Source organism: Narcine bancroftii, chromosome 3, assembly GCF_036971445.1.
Source record: "Narcine bancroftii isolate sNarBan1 chromosome 3, sNarBan1.hap1, whole genome shotgun sequence".
Taxonomy (NCBI): Eukaryota; Metazoa; Chordata; class Chondrichthyes; order Torpediniformes; family Narcinidae; genus Narcine; species Narcine bancroftii.
In genome coordinates, this window is record NC_091471.1 from 186,176,270 (window position 1) to 186,196,143 (window position 19,874).

Here is a 19,874-nt window from a genome sequence, read left to right on the forward strand (position 1 = left end):
CAAAATCATTGAGGACCCCTTCTACCCTGCAAACAGCATCTTTCAGCTACTCCCATCAGGGAAGAGATACAGGAGTATCAGAGCCAGCACCACCAGGCTGAGGAACAGCTTCTTCCCAAAGGCAGTGAGAATGCTGAACGACCAAACAAACTCCTCACACTAACCATTCGAGACTCATGTATTCAAAACAATATTTATTTATATAGATAAAATACTTGTGTTGCATATGTATTATTTGTCTGTATGTGTGCTATGTCTGGTTGTATGTATGCATGTTTTAGCACCGACGACTGGAGAATGCTGTTTTGTCAGGCTGTACTTGTACAATCAGATGACAACAAACTTAACTTGCTATCATGGGCTCTTTGTTGTAGCTGTGTTTAAGTCCTAGAATGTTCCTTCTAAACCAGCACTAAAGGAACATCTTCACCAGGGCTACAGCCACTCCACCACTACTTCAAGGACAATTTGATGTAAGAATATCCTACCTTATCCACATCTATAAATGCTTTTGATTAAGATGGTCACTAATGGAATTCACCACAATGCTTGATGCAGCACTTGGATTTTATTTAATTTATTTAACAATTTGTTTATTAATTTAAAACCCAGTCATGGCACAATTCTACCTTGCTTCATTTAAGCATCGATTGCCTCCATGTAACCTTAGGGCTTTCCGACGAGGTCATCAGTGATGGTTTCATCCGCACCTATGTTTGCTGTAACTTGTTTTCCAACCAGGTTGAAAATGTTGCTCGGTTCAACACCTTTGGGCACTGCCACCTTCACAGTCATCATGTCCAGGGTCAGGACTGTTCCCACTGGAATATCCACCTTGGCCACAACCGACTTCCCCAGCTGCAGAAGAGAGAGAGAGAAGTAGGAACTGTTTTGAAGAATGACCATTCAGGGAGAACTACATTTGCACAGGAAACAACTGAATATTTATCTTTCTGACTTTTTATATTCTTTATCTTTCTATTTCATGGCACCAGGGTTCAGAGAAGATTCACAAGAATGATTCCTGGAATTAATTTTTTGGAGGTCCCTTCATAGAAGTATTTTGAATATTGCAAGGCCTGGGCAGAGAAAATGTGGCAAAGTTATTTCTCATGGTAGACGAGTCTAGGACAAGAGGGAACAACTTCAGGATTGAAGGGTGTGATAGTACAGATTCTATCACCAATGTGTATCTGTACAGATGGTAGTGTAGGATGACTGTGATTGGCTGAGAGTGTAGCCACACCTACTGGCAGGTCATAAAGGATTGCTCCTAGCCAGACCAGGTCATTCTGGACTGGTCGACCTACTTGTGAAAAGTTAATAAAAGCCTTGGTTTGGATCAACAAGTCTTTGGTTCTTTCGATGCGTGTTACAAAGGGTACACATTTAAAACAGAGATGTGGAAGAACTGTCATGGGCAAGCTATGGAATCAGGTCATTGGGATTATTTAAGGCAGATATTGATAGAAATTTGAATAGTCAGGGTATCAAAGGTTATGGGGCCAGGGAGTGGGCCTGAGTGGAAAAACAGATCAGATCATGATGGAATGGTGTTGCAAACTCGATGAAATGAATAGCCTACTTCTGCTCCCATCATCTTGTGATAATTTAATTTATTCAAGTGTAGTTGATGTATTGTGCACACCTGTGTGGCAGCAGCAGTTAAGAATATCTGTGCATCTGTACATTGTCCTCAGGCACATGACAATAAACTCTCATTTCATAGTTCACGCCAAACATTACACGGGTGCCAAGGTTTTCCACAAAGATGGGAATTCTTTAACCCTGATCACTTTTTGAGAGTATGACAATATAGGAATAATCCAATCGTCTTCACTTAACACAATAAGAAAGCCAAAGGCAGCTGATGCCTGGGATACCTTATTGTGGCAGGTTGTCTCACAGGGCAAGAAGTGTTTGAGGGGAGAGCCCAGGGCCGTCTCCACTGTGCGGATAGAGCACACCAGATCTCGTAGCTCATCGGGCTCCAGAGAGGCTTGGTGGTCACTGCCCTTCCACGTCTTGTCCAATGTCAAGTGTCGCTCCAACACCTTGGCTCCCAGAGCAACTGCTGCAATGCTTATCGCTATTCCAGTTTCATGGCCAGAGTATCCAATGGGAATGTCCGGAAATTCCTTCTGATATTCCTGGAGGGATCATGAAGTCAATAAGAAAGGTTAACAACCCTGTGTAGCTGGCTAACATCTCCCTTGGCCTGGAATCAGTGAAATATTGACTCCATTCCAACTTTGTCCAAGCCGCAGAGCCAGGCATCAAGAACCAAGAAACTGAGCTCAGATTCTAGGTGGGACAAAAGCACTGAGTGGAGGATGGTGTCACAAGTGTCAGTGGGAGACACTGAAGGACAATCAATCCCTGGAATGTTGATGAATAGTGAAGGGGCAGAGATTGTAGCCATGGATGGGGGTGGGGGGGGTGGCGGAGTAGCAGAGAAGAGCAAGAAGGGAAAGAGCAAAGTGTCAGAGAAAGGGGAAGTGGGAGTCAAGGAAAGGAGGAGCCAGACAGTGAGCAAGGTGTGGAAGGATGGTTCTGTACAGCAATGAGCCAAAAGGCCTGTTTCTGAGCTGTAACTGCTTGACAATGATTGTAAAAATTATGGGGAGGCAAGAATACGAAGAACACCAGTTGTCAGTCATGGTGGGATCACCTGTGGGGTTTATACTAACAGTGATAACACGCAGATGAACATCCTTCGGTTCCAGTGGGTAGGCACTGGTGCACTGAAGAAAGCAGAACTTGGTTTTGGTGGATTTCATGGTTTGGTAAACCTTCCTCATGATTGCCATGCTTTGCATCCCACTGGAAATAACCATCGGGCGCCCTGTAACCAAGAGAAATGAGTCGGCACAGTGGGAACTAAGGGCAGCTGGGGGAATTAGCATTTCACACTCACCTTTCCTGGCAGCTTTCTCTAGGTATGGAAAATTAGAGGTGTCACCGGAACCCACTTTCAAGAAAGGCACATTTAGCTCATGAAGGAATTCTACTGCCATCTAAAAGACAAAAAGTTCACTTTACTCTTCACTCAGAGTCAACAGGAAGCTCACTCCTTTCACTGGTGGGCTGGTTTGTGAGTAAAACCTGTGATCTGTGGGGTAGCACAGGGATCTGGCTAGGACTTCTTCACTGCTGGATCTGCATCTCTGTAATTAGAAGTGGTGAACAACAAGGATCAGTGCTTGGACCCTCACTGTTTATCATACATGTCAGCGATTTAAAAACAAATGAAAGAGACATGGTCAGCAAGTTTTCAAATGACACAAAAACTGGTACCATTGATTGGGTGATATCAATCAGCTAGTAAAAGCATGATCTATAGAAAACTTTGGTTAAGCCTCAGTTAAAGGTTTGCATGGAATTATGGTTGCACAATTGCAGGGAGGTTGTGAATTAAGTTACAATCACAGCATCTGCAGATATTCCTGTTTAACTTCTTTATCACAGAATATTGCCTGGTTAGAATTATGGACAGACTTGGGTTTTTTTTCTCTGGAGTGTTGGATGCTAAGGGGATTCCTGATAGATATTGATAGGGTGGACAGAACCTTTTTTACCTGGGCAAAAATGTCATGCACTAAAGGAAAATAAAGTTTAAAGAAGTTAAAAAGAAACTCTGCAGATGCTGTGATTGTACAGGTGGTTTATACAAAAATGTTGGAGAAACTCAGTAAGTCACACAATGTTCTATGTAGCAGACCTGAGCCCTTCACAGAATAAAATGATGGGGGATTGCCGGGGGGGTGCGGGGGTGGAGGGGAAGTACAGGCCCCCAGGCAAGAGATCATAGGTGAATATGAGTGGGAGGGGACGAGAGAGAAAATAAGGTGATGGGGAGGGGATAGCTCTCGAATGGAGAGGAAAGGGGATGGAAAGCTTGAGGAAAGAAGATAAAGGGATAGGGAAGAGAGGGAGAATGGAGAGTGGTCCAGCAGAAACCGGAGAAGTTAATGTTAATGCAATTCAGTTGGAGAGTGCCCAGGCGGAATATTTGGTTTTGCTTCTCCAGTTTTTGGGTAGCCTTGGTTTGGCAATGCATGAGGCCATGGACCAGCAAGGGTAGGAATGGGGCACGGAATTGAAATGTGGGAATCCTCGCCTTTTTAATGCAGACAGAGCAAAGTTTAAAGATGATGTGCGAGCAAGTTTTTTTTGTACACAGAGTGGTAGGTGCCCTGGAATGGGCTGCCATGAATAGTGGTGGAAGCAGATACAATAGTCATGTTTATGAGGCGTCACATGAATTTGGAAGTGATAGTGGGACATGGATCATCTGAAAGCAGCAGAGATAGAGTTTCACTTGGGTATCATGATTGTCACAGACACCGTGGATCGAAGGGCCTGCTCCTGTGCTGTACTGTTCTATGCTCTAACCGCGCACAACACTCCCAACATCTTGCACAGCTGTAACATGGTGTTCCTGCTCCTCTATTCGCTGCACTGACTCGTGAAGGCAGGCTCTCCAAACCTCCATATTGCTACTTTCATCAAACCATGTACCTGTACTCTGAAGACTCTCTGCTCTACATCATTGTGAAGAACCCTGCTATTTGCCGTGCAACTTTTACCCTAGTTCAACTCACCAAGGTGCAGCACCTCGCTCTTGCCCCATTAAATTCAATCTAGGGGTTCGGAAGAGACCCAAGGAAGAACTTTCTCATTCAGGTCTGGAATGGCCTGCTTGAGGGATAGTGGAGGCAGAGACTCTCGCAACCTTGAAGTATCTAGATAAGCCCTTGAATCAGCAAGGTGTAGGAAGATCATAATTATTAGTGGAGGATAGCATGCATGGGTGTGGTGGGCTGCTTCTGTATTGTAACACTATACCTCCATCCTATCACTACCACAGCTGGGTGACGGAGAGGGAAGTCTGACTCTACCTCAGGGATCCTGGTGCACTCCAGGAGCCAGGTATTCAGTTCCAGAAGGTCCACCACCATCCAAGTAGCTGGTTCAAGGCGGCAGCAGAAGCCACAGAATGTGGGGCAATTCAGAAAACATGGATATGTTTATCAATGCATCAAAAAATTTCAACCTGAACATCACGTGGCGGTGAGCGGGAGGTTTGAGCTAGTGGAGTTGTTCTAGTGAACTGGTGCGGAGTTGAAAGGCCGACATGGCCTGTTTCCGCTCCGTAAATGGTTATATGGTTATGTGCTACAGCATTCAGACCACAGAAATACCCCCGTACAGAATTCATAATCCAAAATTTTGTGATACAGAACACTTTCACAAAATTTATGTGGGAAAATGGTAAGAGGAAAGCTAGAGACAAAATTGGTCCCTTAGAAAATCAGAGCGGAAAACTGTGTGTGGAGCCTAGAGAAATGGGGGAGATATTGAACAGTTTCTTTTCTTCGGTATTCACTAAGGAGAAGGATATTGGGAGATATGAGATAAAAAAAAGCAAATTGGGTAAATATGGGGAATATAGAGATTACAAAAGGTGTAGTTTTAAGGCTTTTGAAGAATATAAAGGTGGATAAGTCTCCGGGACCAGACGGGATCTTCCCCAGGACATTGAGAGAAGTGAAGGAGGAAATAGCAGAGGCTCTGGCGGTAATTTTCCAAATGTCATTAGATATGGGGATAGTGCCGGAGGATTGGCGCATTGCGCATGTGGTTCCGTTATTTAAAAAGGGTTCAAGGAGGAAGCCTGGCAACTATCGGCCTGTAAGTTTGACGTCTGTGGTAGGTAAATTAATGGAGAAAATTCTTAGAGATAGTACTTATAAACATCTGGATAGACAGGATCTGATCAGGAGCACTCAACATGGATTTGTGGGAGGAAGGTCATGTTTGACCAATCTGATTGAATTTTTTGAAGAGGTGACTAGGAATGTGGATGAGGGTAGCGCAGTGGATTTTGTCTATATGGAATTCAGTAAGGCCTTCGATAAGGTACCACATGGAAGGTTAGTTAGGAAGGTGCAGTCTTTAGGTATAAATTTTAAGATAGTCAAATGGATTGAACATTGGCTGAAAGGGAGAGGCCAGAGAGTGGTAGTGGATAATTGTCTGTCAGGTTGGAGGCCGGTGACCAGTGGTGTGCCTCAAGGATTTGTATTGGGCCCATTGTTGTTCGTTATATACATTAATGATCTAGATGATGGGGTGGTAAATTGGATTAGTAAATATGCAGACGATACTAAGATAGGTGGAATAGTGGATAATGAAGAAGGTTTTCAAGGATTGCAGAGGGATTTGGGCTGCTTAGAAAAGTGGGCTGAAAAATGGCAGATGGAATTTAATGCTGATAAGTGTGAGCTGCTTCATTTTGGTAAGAAGAATCAGAATAGGACATATGTGGTAAATGGGAGAGCATTGAGGAATACAGAAGAGCAGAAAGATTTAGGAGTAACGGTACATCGTTCCCTGAAGGTAGAAACTCACGTGAATAGGGTGGTGAAGAAGGCTTTTAGTATGCTGGCCTTTATCAATCATTGCATGGAATATAGGAGTTGGGAGGTGATGTTGAGATTGTATAAGACGTTGGTGCGGCCTAATTTGGAGTTCTGTGTGCAGTTCTGGTCGCCTAATTATAGGAAGGATATAAACAGAGTGGAGAGAGTGCAGAGAAGGTTTAGCAGAATGTTACCTGGGTTTAAGCATCTAGAGTATAGGGAGAGATTGGACAGATTAGGTCTTTATTCTTTGGAGCGTAGAAGGTTGAGAGGGGATTTGATAGAAGTATTTAAGATTATGAAAGGGATAGACAGATTGGATGTGGATAGACTATTTCCGTTAAGAGGAGGAAAGATTAAAACAAGAGGACATGAGTTAAGAATTAAGGGGCAGAGGTTTAGAGGTAACATGAGGGGGAACTTCTTTACTCAGAGAGTGGTAGCCGTGTGGAATGATCTTCCGGGAGAAATAGTGGCGGCAGAGTCAATTGTATTATTTAAGAAAAGGTTGGACAGGTATATGGATGAGAAGAAGATGGAGGGTTATGGGCATTGTGCAGGGAGGTGGGGCTAGAAAGGGGTGTTTGGTTCGGTGCGGACTAGAAGGGCCTAATGGCCTGTTTCCGTGCTGTAATTGTTATGTTATAAAAGTAAATAAATAATTATCTTCAATTTGCACTTCTTGACAAGAACACAAATAACATGACTTTGTGCTACAACATCTCGAAAGGACAATTTTCTAATAACACAAACAATTCCCCCCCCCTCCTCTATGTTATGGGGGGTTGGGGAAGAAAAGAAAGGGTCACCTATAACAGGGCAAGAAAGTTCAATACCATGCAGCATCTAAAACACTGTATACATGGTCCGGCAGGCAGGCAACCAGTAACTGGACCACTTCAAAAGGTGCCCAGTTTACATTCACTTGGCACAGTGAACAGGATGGGCATTTCAGGGAAAGGGGCTACAGGAGACTATGGGGATAACCAGTGTGGACCCCAGGCTCTGCCCATAATCACCACATGGGGTCACAAACCAGGAACAAACTAGTTGATAGAAACGCAGGGTCGGTACCCACCTCATCCATACCAGATGCTGTGAAAAAGATGCCAATTTCTTGTGCAAATTTTGACAGCTCCCTGTATTGTTCATGAGTGAATTCCAGGTGGCGTTTGTGATCACCATATGTAGATCCCCAGGAGTGCTGGGACAGGTATGGCTTCGCCAGAGCTGCCTTATTAAATTTGTACTCCAACTCACTCTTCTGAAATTTAGCACAATCTGCCCCACATTCCTAAAGGAAATAAACAACACAGATTAACAACAAAAAAAGCCACAAACATAAAATTTCAATCTCTGGTTAAACTAGCAAAAGGTGTGCATTTATACAGCACTTCAGGACATTTACTAGATATTCCAAAGCCCTGAAGACAAAAGTACAATTGTCATCTCATGGTGAAACATCAGTTAATCAATGGGACTGATAAGAGAATAATGTTGGCTCAAGTACAGAGATCTTCTCTGCTCTTCAGAATAGTACACTGGATCTCTTCAATCAAGATGGGTGACCACAGTAGCGGACCAGTGGCTGAAGGGACCACAGACTAACAGAGACTTGCGGTTGGGGAACCCACACAGACTGGTGGTGACATGCGGTTGGGGGACCCACACAGGCTGTGGGTAACGCAGTTGGGGGACCTACGTAGGCTGCTGGACACTGGCTCATGGGAACCAGGTATTGGAGCCGGGATTCGAGAGGGTGCTGAGGGCAAGAAGGGCTCCCAAGGGGCCTCAGGCACTGAAGGCTTCCTGTTCGTGTTAAGAGGTTTGGATCTGGAGATCAGAATGTCAATGGACCGAACAGAGATCTGTGTAGCTGCAGAGGCTGCGGAAGCACTCAAGGCGAATACATGGATGTTCAGTGACTCCAAAGGGATTCTCTTTCTCTCTTACTCTAAGGGGCACTGGGCAACATTAATGGTGACTCTTTGCCAGTAGAAGGCAATTTTGTGTAATAATACTTGTTCGGTACTATTACATGACAATAAAGGAATCTTGAATCAACTTCCACACCCAGTCCAGAAAATGTCACCTAACTAGGCAGCACTCCTTCACTGGAGAGCTTGGAGCAGAGCAGTGCAGAACCAATTCTGAAAGGAAACTGTGCTATTCACAGGGTCATGGATTACATCTATAATAGTCAGACACATAAAGTGAGCAAGAGACTAGAATTAGCAGATTCAGATTTCAGATTTATTGTCAGAGTACATGTGTGACATCACATATAACCCCGAGATTCCTTTTCCTGCAGGCGAGGCAGAATTACCACTTACTGGCAGTGCAAAAAAAAACTGTACACAGCATATACGTAAACAAATAAAGAAAAGTAAACAAACTTCAATTCAGAGAGGGGAAAAAATAAAATGCAAAAGTATCAGAACCAGTACCATCAAGTCCCTGACTGCTGAGAAGTCTGATGGTGGAGGGGTAGCAGCTGATTCTGAACCTGGTGATGTGAGTCTTGTGGCACCTATACCTCTTTCCTGATGGCAGCAGCAAGAACAAAGCATGTGCTGGGTAGTGTGGATCCTTGATGATTGCTGCTGCTCTCCAACGCCAGTGTTCCCTGTAAGTTTCTCGGTGGTGGGAAGGGTTTTGCCTGTAATATCCTGGGCTGTGACTACCTTTTGCAGGGCTTTTTTTTTACATTTTTTATTTTTCACACTATAAACCATATAGATCAAGATACATACATTTTCCTTCTCAAATATATAGTGTCATTTTCTCCCCCCACCCTCCTCCCCTCCCTCCCTCCCTACCTCCCCTCCCATTTATTTAAAGTTCAGAAAATAAGATACATTAAACCCGTCAAACAATGTTGTCACTCAATAAAAATAAACAAGAAATTCCACTGAGTCAGTTCTTTTCATTCTCTTCTCCTTCTGTCATTTTAGGTGGTAATGTCCACAGTAGGTTTTCTCTATTATGTTTCATGTATGGCTCCCATATTTGTTCAAATATTATAATGTTATTTCTTAAATTGTATGTTATTTTTTCTAACGGAATACATTTATTCATTTCTATATACCATTGTTGTATTCTCAAATTATCTTCTAATTTCCAGGCTGACATAATACATTTTTTTGCTACAGCTAGGGCTATCATAACAAATCTTTTTTGTGCACCATCCAAATTGAGTCCAAATTATTTGTTTTTTATGTTACTTAGGAGGAAGATCTCTGGGTTTTTTGGTATATTGCTTTTTGTGATTTTATTTAATATCTGGTTTAGATCTTCCCAAAATTTTTTCACTTTCTCACATGTCCAAATTGCATGAATTGTTGTTCCCATTTCCTTTTTACAGCGAAAACATCTGTCAGATACTGTTGAGTCCCATTTATTTAACTTTTGAGGTGTAATGTATAGCCTGAGTATCCAGTTATATTGTATCATACGTAACCTCTCCCATGTTTCATTCTTTATCTTTATGTTTAGATCTTGTTCCAATTTTTGTTTAGTTTTACCATTTGTTTCCTCATTCTCCTTTTCTTGTAGTTTAATATACATGTTTGTTACAAATTTTTTGATTATCATTGTGTCTGTAATCACATATTACTTCCCTCTGGTAACCTCAGACTGCTTCCCAATTTGTCCTTCAAGTAGGATTTCAGTTGGTAGTATGCTAACACTGTATCGTGAGTTATATTATATTTATCCTTCATTTGTTTAAAGAATAATAATTTATTTCCCGAAAAACAATTTTCTATTCTTTTGATCCCTTTTTTCTCCCATTCTCTAAAGGAAAGGTTATCTATTGTAAAAGGGATTAGCTGATTTTGCGTCAGTATTAGTTTTGGTAGTTGGTAATTTGTTTTATTCCTTTCTACACGAATCTTCTTCCAAATATTGAGCAGATGATGTAATACTGGATAATTCCTACGTTGTACCAATTTTTCATCCCATTTATATAATATATGTTCAGGTATCTTCTCCCCTATTTTATCTAGTTCTAATCTAGTCCAATCTGGCTTTTCCCTTGTTTGATAAAAATCTGATAGGTATCTTAATTGTGCGGCACCTTTTGCAGGGCTTGATGCTCAAAGGTATTGGTGTCCCCACACCAGACCATGATGTAGCTGGTCAGCACACATTCCACCAACATGTAGAAATTTGCCAGGATTTCCAATGTCATACCAAACCTCCACAAACTCCAGAGGAAGTAGAGGCACCGAAAGGCTTTCTTCATGGTGCCATTAGTATGATGGCTCCAAGAAAGATCCTCTGAGATAGTGACTCCCAAGAAATTTGCTCACCCTCTCCACCTCTGATCCCCCAATAATCACCAGATCATACACCTCTGGTTTCCCATTCTTCAACATTTAGCTCCTTGGTTTTGGTGACATTGAGGGCGAGGTTGCTGTTGGTGCAAATGCAGTTTCAAGACATCAGAATGCTCAGAGATCATAAACTTGGAGAGTCAGGAAAGGAGGCTGCAAGACTGCTTTGAGACCATGGACTGGAGTTGCTACAGGGAGACGGTCACCTACAACAGTCACGTAAACATAGAGGAGTACACGAGCTAGGTGACTGGCCACATTAGCAAGTGAATTGAAAATATCACCAACATCAAATGCTTCACAACCCAGAGCTAACCAGAAACTATGGTTGGCTGCAGAGGTCTGGGCTCTTCTCAGAGCTCGTGTTGCTATCTTCAAGACAGGAGACAAGACGACACTAAGATCAGCCAGGGCTGAACTCTCCTGTGCAATCCGGAAGGCAAAGCGTGGGTACGCATAGACAGTTGTGCAACACTGGCTACACAAGGCACATGTGGCAAGGGATCAAAATTATAACAGACCACAAAACAACCTTGGAAGTCAAAGACAATGATATCTTCCTTCCAGACAGACTGAACATTATGCGCAGTTTGATGAGAAAACAGGTTGATGCCAAAGAAAGCTACACGACCCCCCTGATGAACAAGCCTCCTGCATAGCTGCGGCCAAGGTGAAGAGAACCCTATCCAAGATGAACCCACACGAGGTGGGGGGACCTGAAAAAAATACCTGGTCAAGTACTTAGGGACTGCACAGACCAATTGATGGGCATCTTCAACCCCTCACTGCACCAGTCCATCGTCACTGTGGATTTCAAGACAGCCACAATCATCCTGGTATCAAAGTATCAGGCCTCAATGAAGACAGCCCTGTGCTACTGATCCACGATTGCATCACCAGATCCAGCTCCAACAATGTCATCAAGATTGCAGATGAAACAACAGTAACTGGTTTCATCAGCAACAATAAGTCACACTACAGAGAAGAGGTGGAAGTACAGGTACACGATCCTTTATCCAGAACCCTTGGGGGAACAGCGTGTTCCGAATTTTGGATGTTTCTGGAATTCGGAAAGCCCACCCGATGTTTGTGCTGCCGTATCCACCCCCAGCAGTCGCCCAGCTGTCTCCCCAACTGCCGGTCCCTCAGCCACCTCCCCCAACTTCAGTCCCTCAGCCACCTCCCCCGACCGCCGGTCCCTCGGCCGCCCAGCACTCTCCCCCAACCGTCGGTCCCTCGGACGCCCGACCATCTCCCCCAGCCGTGATCCCTCAGCAGTCTTCGCCAACCGCGGTCCCTCGGCCGCCTGGATTTGTCTCCCCCGACCAACCTTCTACAGGAACTCTATTGAGAACATCCTGGCCAGCTGCATCAGTGTACTACAGTTGCTGCAGAGAAGTGGATTGGAGGTCAATCTACAGGACTATAACTGGCAGAGAGAAACACTGCAGTCTCTCTCCCTCACCATCAATAAGATCTACCGGGATCGTTGTCTGAAGAGGGCACACAAGATCATTGAGAACCCCTTCCTCTCTGCACACAGCACCTTTCAGCTACTCCCATCAAGAAAGAAATATAGGTGTATCAGAACCAGTACCATCAGGCTGAGAAACACCTTCTTCCCACAGGTAGTGAGAATGCTGAATGATTAAATGAACAGCTCACATTAATAAATAGTCGTCTTGGGTGGTTAAACAATATTTATTTATTTTTAGATTATTTATATTTGTCCTGCATATATAGTGGTGTGTGTTATGTCTAATTGGGTGTCTGCATGTTGTGACAGAATATGTTGTGTTTATATTGTAAATAGATATGTTTTGGGGAAATAAAGTGTGACAGGTTTTAGTGTAGGTCACATGCAAACACTTAAAAAGAGATGTCATTTAAAATACTGGATCTCTGCCCCAGCGAGACAGGCCGACTCTGAATGCCTTTGCAAAAGCTTTGGGGAGTGCATATAGAGACTTCACTAATGGATTGTTGTTTTGAAAAGCAACAGATGAAAGAACTCATTGGAGCTGCAGACTGAGTGCAGTTTGCTGTTGTTAGGTCTGCTTTGTTCATGAATGAGTGAGACAAACACCAGGCTGAGTCGAAATCAGGGTTCTTTGTTCTTTATTACCGGATTGTAACACTTGCGACTAACCATGTTAGTCGGAGAATGCATTCTGCCGTTATCAGCAAAATGGTGATTTTTTATACCCTTGGATATGTGCTTAGAACATCATCATATCATTACTTGTCCAATGACTAAAACTGTTGCTATCCTTTCCCTGCTAGCTTCCTGCCTCTCAATCCATCAATGTCTCTCTTATCTTGTAAGTACAAGGATGCATTCACATCTTGTTACAGCCCTGCACATTCCCATCTCATGATGTTTAACCTAACAGGAGTACAAGGACACCTCCCCTTCTTGTTACAGCCCTGTACAGGGTAACTCCTTACACATTCCCATCTCATGATGTTTTACCTTACACTGTGCAAGCAGAGAGAGAGTAAAACAAGCTTTTCTGAGTGTGAGAGAGAGAATTCAGTTCTGGAGTTTTTACAGTTCAGCAGCAGCAACTGGAACTGGAACAGGACAAGCTGGCAAGCTTGTGGAAAAACCCCATTTTGAAGACACATTGTGAGTTCTTAGTTCAGCCTGTTCAAAGCCCTTATGGCCCATACAAGAGGAGAGGTCTTGAAATAAGAGAAACATAAAGGAACTCTGTGGTGACCTGAAAGAAAGAGGTTATCATCTGGAAAACCCTAATGGGGTAAGTTTCTTCAACAAGACACTGATGTGGCTGATTAAAAGGGATCAGTTTGTGTTCAGCAAACAACAAATCTCTCTCTGAAAACTGACAAGAACCTTCTTGAGCAGTAACCACCAAAGCCTGGTGAAATTCATAAATGTTACATTCTGTGCACAATATAAGAATTGTTTGCAACCAGTGAACTTCGAGGAGTGAGAAGTGAGATTGGGCTGTGAATTAAAGAACTTTCTAAATTTACACACACCTCACATATATATGTGCTTAGAATTAAAAGGGGGTTAAGTTAGGTTAAGTGATAAGTTAGAGTATGATCCTGTTTTCATGTTTAAAGATAATTAAATGCACCTTTTGTTTAAGTAACCATTTGTCTTGGCGAATATCTATTGGTACTGGGTTTTGGGGTCCTCTGGGCTTGTAACAATGTTTTCCTCAAGGTCTGGAGAATGGGGAGGAGTCACGTGATGGAGTAGTGGCCGGTCAGGGAATTCCAGCCCTCTCCCGAAAAGTTTAAAAAAAACACACAAAGCACAAAGGTACAAGATTAAAATTTATAATAAAGTAAAAATAAAGGTGAGAAGAAAATGGCAGCGAAGAGAGAAAAGTCGAAAACAACGGGAAGAAAAGAGGAAGAAAGAATGTCGGAAGAAGAAGGTGAAGGCCTTACCTGTCCGAAGAGGCCCGCCGCAGAGAGAGAAGCCCGCTCCCTCAGGTCAGTGGAAGTCCTGGGCTCGGGACTACAAAAATGGCTCACAGAGCCGAGTAAAAGTGCGCAACCGCGCATGAAAAAAAACACACTGACTGGAGGGGGGAACAGCTGAGGAGTCGATCTCCACAGCTGAGAGAGACACCTGCAGCACAGCAGCAGGTGCAGAACACAGACAATAACGACAACAAGAAAGAAGAGGGTAAAAAGAAAACAAGGAAACAACAGGTGGTCAACCCAGAGGAAGAAGAAGAACAGAAAGAAATGGAAGAAGAAGAGAAAGGCAAGACAATGGATGTATCTTTTTTTAAAGAATATATGGAATCAGTGAAAGAATGGCAATTACAAGAATTTAATGAGATAAAAAGAAGAATTAAGAATGCAGAAGAAAAAATGAATAAAATAGAAATGGCCATGTCAGAGATAGGAAAAAGAGTGGAAAATATGGAAGAACGAGAAATAATTGTAGAAATGGAAGTAGAGGAATTAAAAGAGAAATTAGAAGAATCTAATAAAAAAGTTAAAGAGGCACATGAGCTGTTAGCTCAGAAGATAGATATAATAGAAAACTATAATAGAAGAAATTATATAAAGATAGTGGGCCTTAAGGAAGATGAAGAAGGCAAGAATATGAGAGAATTTATAAAAGATTGGATCCCCAGGGTCCTAGGAAGACCAGAATTACAGGAAGAAATGGAAATAGAGAGGGCATATAGAACTTTAGCCCCGAAACCACAACCGCAGCAAAAACCAAGATCCATTTTGGTAAAATTCTTAAGATATACAACAAGAGAAAGTATATTGGAGAAAGCAATGAAGAAAGTAAGAGAAGACAAAAAGCCACTGGAATATAAAGGTCAAAAAATTTTTTTCTATCCAGACATAAGTTTTGAACTCCTGAAGAAGAGGAAGGAGTTCAATTCAGCAAAAACGATCTTATGGAAAAAAGGATATAAATTTATGTTAAAGTACCCAGCGGTACTTAAAATAGTTATTCCAGGGCAACAAAACAGACTATTCTCGGATCCAGCGGAAGCAAGGAAATTTGCAGAACAACTACAAAACAAGCAGAGAGATCAAGACACGTAATGAGAGTAAAAATGACCATGAACTATATGTATGTGTATAAAGGGGTATATGTGTGTGTATATATATATAGTGTGTATACAACAGAGGAACCACTGACATGGTCTTTGCCCTCAGACAGCTCCAAGAAAAGTGCAGAGAACAAAACAAAGGACTTTACATCACCTTTGTTGACCTCACCAAAGCCTTCGACACCGTGAGCAGGAAAGGGCTTTGGCAAATACTAGAGCGCATCGGATGTCCCCCAAAGTTCCTCAACATGATTATCCAACTGCACGAAAACCAACAAGGTCGGGTCAGATACAGCAATGAGCTCTCTGAACCCTTCTCCATTAACAATGGCGTGAAGCAAGGCTGTGTTCTCGCACCAACCCTCTTTTCAATCTTCTTCAGCATGATGCTGAACCAAGCCATGAAAGACCCCAACAATGAAGACGCTGTTTACATCCGGTACCGCACGGATGGCAGTCTCTTCAATCTGAGGCGCCTGCAAGCTCACACCAAGACACAAGAGAAACCTGTCCGTGAACTACTCTTTGCAGATGATGCCGCTTTAGTTGCCCATTCAGAGCCAGCTCTTCAGCGCTTGACGTCCTGCTTTGCAGAAACTGCCAAAATGTTTGGCCTGGAAGTCAGCCTGAAGAAAACTGAGGTCCTCCATCAGCCAGCTCCCCACCATGACTACCAGCCCCCCCACATCTCCATCGGGCACACAAAACTCAAAACGGTCAACCAGTTTACCTATCTCGGCTGCACCATTTCATCAGATGCAAGGATCGACAATGAGATAGACAACAGACTCGCCAAGGCAAATAGCGCCTTTGGAAGACTACACAAAAGAGACTGGAAAAACAACCAACTGACAAACCTCACAAAGATAAGCGTATACAGAGCCGTTGTCGTACCCACACTCCTGTTCGGCTCCGAATCATGGGTCCTCTACCGGCACCACCTACGGCTCCTAGAACGCTTCCACCAGCGTTGTCTCCGCTCCATCCTCAACATCCATTGGAGCGCTTACACCCCTAACGTCGAAGTACTCGAGATGGCAGAGGTCGACAGCATCGAGTCCACGCTGCTGAAGATCCAGCTGCGCTGGATGGGTCACGTCTCCAGAATGGAGGACCATCGCCTTCCCAAGATCGTGTTATATGGCGAGCTCTCCACTGGCCACCGTGACAGAGGTGCACCAAAGAAAAGGTACAAGGACTGCCTAAAGAAATCTCTTGGTGCCTGCCACATTGACCACCGCCAGTGGGCTGATAACGCCTCAAACCGTGCATCTTGGCGCCTCACAGTTTGGCGGGCAGCAACCTCCTTTGAAGAAGACCGCAGAGCCCACCTCACTGACAAAAGGCAAAGGAGGAAAAACCCAACACCCAACCCCAACCAACCAATTTTCCCTTGCAACCGCTGCAATCGTGTCTGCCTGTCCCGCATCGGACTTGTCAGTCACAAACGAGCCTGCAGCTGACGTGGACTTTTTACCCCCTCCATAAATCTTCGTCCGCGAAGCCAAGCCAAAGATACATGAATGTATCCATATTTAAAGGAAAATATATAGAGTATAGACAAGAATTAATAAGGGAGGGAAAGGGAATAGAGGGAATAAGGAGGGAATTAAAAGAGTGACCTTTGTTACATATGAAAATTGAAATCTTTTCTGGGGGGGGCTGGGTGGGGAGGAGTTACGGTCACTACAAAATCAGTTGATAACCTTTCCTTTAGAGAATGGGAGAAAAAAGGGATCAAAAGAATAGAAAATTGTTTTTCAGGAAATAGATTATTATCCTTTGAACAAATGAAAGATAAATACAATATAACTCAAGATACGGTGCTGGCATATTACCAATTGAGATCCTACTTGAAGGACAAATTAGGAAGCAGTCTGAGGTTACCAGAGGGAAGTAACTTTGAATATGTGATTACAGATACAATGATAATCAAAAGATTTATAACAAATATGTATATTAAACTGCAAGAAAAGGAGAATGAGGAAACAAATGGTAAAACTAAACAAAAATGGGAACAAGATTTAAATATAAAGATAAAAAAGGAAACATGGGAGAAATTATGTTCTGGAACGATGAGAAATACAATAAATACGAGGTTACGTATGATACAATATAACTGGATACACAGGCTATACATTACACCTCAAAAGTTAAATAAATGGGACCCAACAGTATCTGACAGATGTTTTCGATGTAAAAAAGAAATGGGAACAATAATTCATGCAATCTGGACATGTGAGAAAGTAGAAAAATTTTGGGAAGATCTCAATCAAATATTAAATAAAATTACAGAAAACAATATACCAAAAAATCCAGAGATCTTCCTCCTAAGTAACATAAAAAACAAAGAATTTGGAATTGATTTGGATGGTGCACAAAAAGATTTGTTAAGATAGCTCTAGCCGTAGCAAAAAAATGTATTATGTCAACCTGGAAATTGGAAGATAATTTGAAAATACAACAATGGTATATAGAAATGAATAAATGTATTCCATTAGAAAAAATAACATATAGTTTAAGAAATAATATTGAAATATTTGAACAAATATGGGAGCCTTACATGAAACACAATAGAGAAAACCTACCGGGGACATTCACTACCTAAATTAACGAAAGGAGAAGGAAATGAAAAGAATTGATTCAGTGGAATTTCTTGTTTATTTTTATTGAATGACAACATTGTTTGACTGGTTTAATGTATCTTAGATTTTGTACTTTAAATGGATGGGGGGGTAGGGAGGGTGGGATGGGAGGAGGGGGGGGAGAAAATGGCACTGTATATATTTGAAAAGGAAAATGTATGTATCATGGTCAATGTGGTTTATGGTGTGAAAAATAAAAAATTTTAAAAAAAGGTCTGGAGAATGCTGTTTCGAGGGGTTGTACTTATGCAATCAGTTGTACTTGAACTTGGAAGCAAAAAAGGATGAGAATTATTAAAATATCAATATGTCAGGAAGCATCTGTGGACAAACAGCTAACGATAAGGTCAGTTGGTTTTAAGTACATAATGAAGGATGGGGAGAGGTAGAACCAAGGAAATTTCTCTGATAGTGCAAGATCAAATGACTAAAAATTACAGTTAGCTGGAAGGTGTGCTCTGAGGCAGGTCAGGTTTTACACATGGAGAGAGAGAAAAATAAAGAGGCACCCAGTCTGCAGTACGCTTAGTTGTAATGGTGCTGTAGGCCACAGACTAGATGGGTAGGGAATTTCTCGGTCCCAATATGGGGAAGAGATGAAAGGACAATCCCACTGAGTGATTCTGGCATTCACAGACCTTATTTCAGATTTTCATTATCTGCAGTTTTTGATTTTCACCAAAAACCAGTAAGCTACTTAATTGAAGTCAGCAAACACTACGGCAAAGAGCAAATGGCAATGCTAGAAATTGCATTATCTAAACCATTTGATAGAGTTAAAACTAATTAGTTAAGTAGCAATTTTTTTTAAATGCTGTATTTAGCAATTACATATTCCACCCAATTCCACCACGCCTGCGCGGCACTGACAGCGCCAGCCAATCCAGGTGCTGTCTGTCAGAAGCTTGCACGTTCGCTGCGTGTCGACAAGGCAAGGCTACGATGAAAGAAATCTAATGTCAGACAAATTTAATGAAACAAAAAGTTCGGGAAAGCCTAGATAAACCACCAGGGTAAAATTAAAAGATTAGGAAAATAAAGAGAGTATGAAACAAGAAAAAGGGGTATGAAACTGGAAAATCTAAAGAATGCTTAAGTGAGTGACTACACAGGCGGACCTGAAGTCAGTCCAGAAGGGTGTGATGCGTGCAAGGAGCGAGGGATGGGCAGTGTCTTAATGAATGCTCCGTGCAATAAAGAGGGAATTATCCCGTAGTGCTGTCGTTCAGTGTCTAAGACACCGGACACCAAGTGCCTGGGACTCGAGGCATTTGGAAGCGGAGCAGAGCGGTCATCCCGGAGAGCCCCGACAATGCATCGCGATCCTTGTCCCCGCCGGACCTGGGCTCCCTCCCCCTGGGTCCCCATCCGCGCCGGAGCCCTGGCACGGCGCCCCACCTTGGCCACGCGGATCATCTTCTTGGCGATATCCAGGTTGCCCTGGTGGTTCTGGCCGATCTCGGCGATGATGAAGCAAGGGTGGTCGCCACCAATGGGCCGGCCAGGGCACAGATCGAACTGCTGCAACATCACGGCTCGGGTCGGGTGAGGGAAGGAGTCGCGTTCCACCACGCCTGCGCGGCACTGACAGCGCCAGCCAATCCAGGGGCTGTCTGTCAGAAGCTTGCACGTTCGCTGCGTGTCTGCGTGGTGACGCAGGGCCAGGCGCTCGTGCTTTCTCCCACCCTGCAAAACGCCTTCCGAGTTCGTGGGTCAGTGAAACGTCAAAAACACAGCGAAATGCTGGAGGAACTCGACTGGTCTTTCAGCGTCTATAGGAGACAAAGATATATTGCCCTTGTTGGGTCTGAGCCCGCTAAGCAGAAAGAGCAAAAGAAACCCCAGGAAATCTCAGAATGCAGACCATGCAGGATCGGGGAGGAATTCAGACCAACAAATCGTATT

General features: G+C 43.1%; 1 protein-coding gene across 1 annotated transcript; it reads right to left on the reverse strand.

Moving 5' to 3' along the window:
* Nucleotides 1-549: 549 nt before the first annotated feature.
* nansa (N-acetylneuraminic acid synthase a) lies at nucleotides 550-19,548 on the reverse strand. Its single transcript, XM_069926089.1, has 6 exons — nucleotides 19,368-19,548; nucleotides 7,504-7,719; nucleotides 2,918-3,017; nucleotides 2,691-2,845; nucleotides 1,884-2,150; nucleotides 550-858 (listed from the first exon to the last, which is right to left on the reverse strand). The coding sequence occupies exons 1-6, from the start codon at nucleotides 19,497-19,499 to the stop codon at nucleotides 667-669; spliced, it is 1,062 nt and encodes a 353-aa protein (XP_069782190.1). The 5' UTR covers nucleotides 19,500-19,548; the 3' UTR covers nucleotides 550-666.
* Between the last annotated feature and the right edge of the window lie 326 nt (nucleotides 19,549-19,874).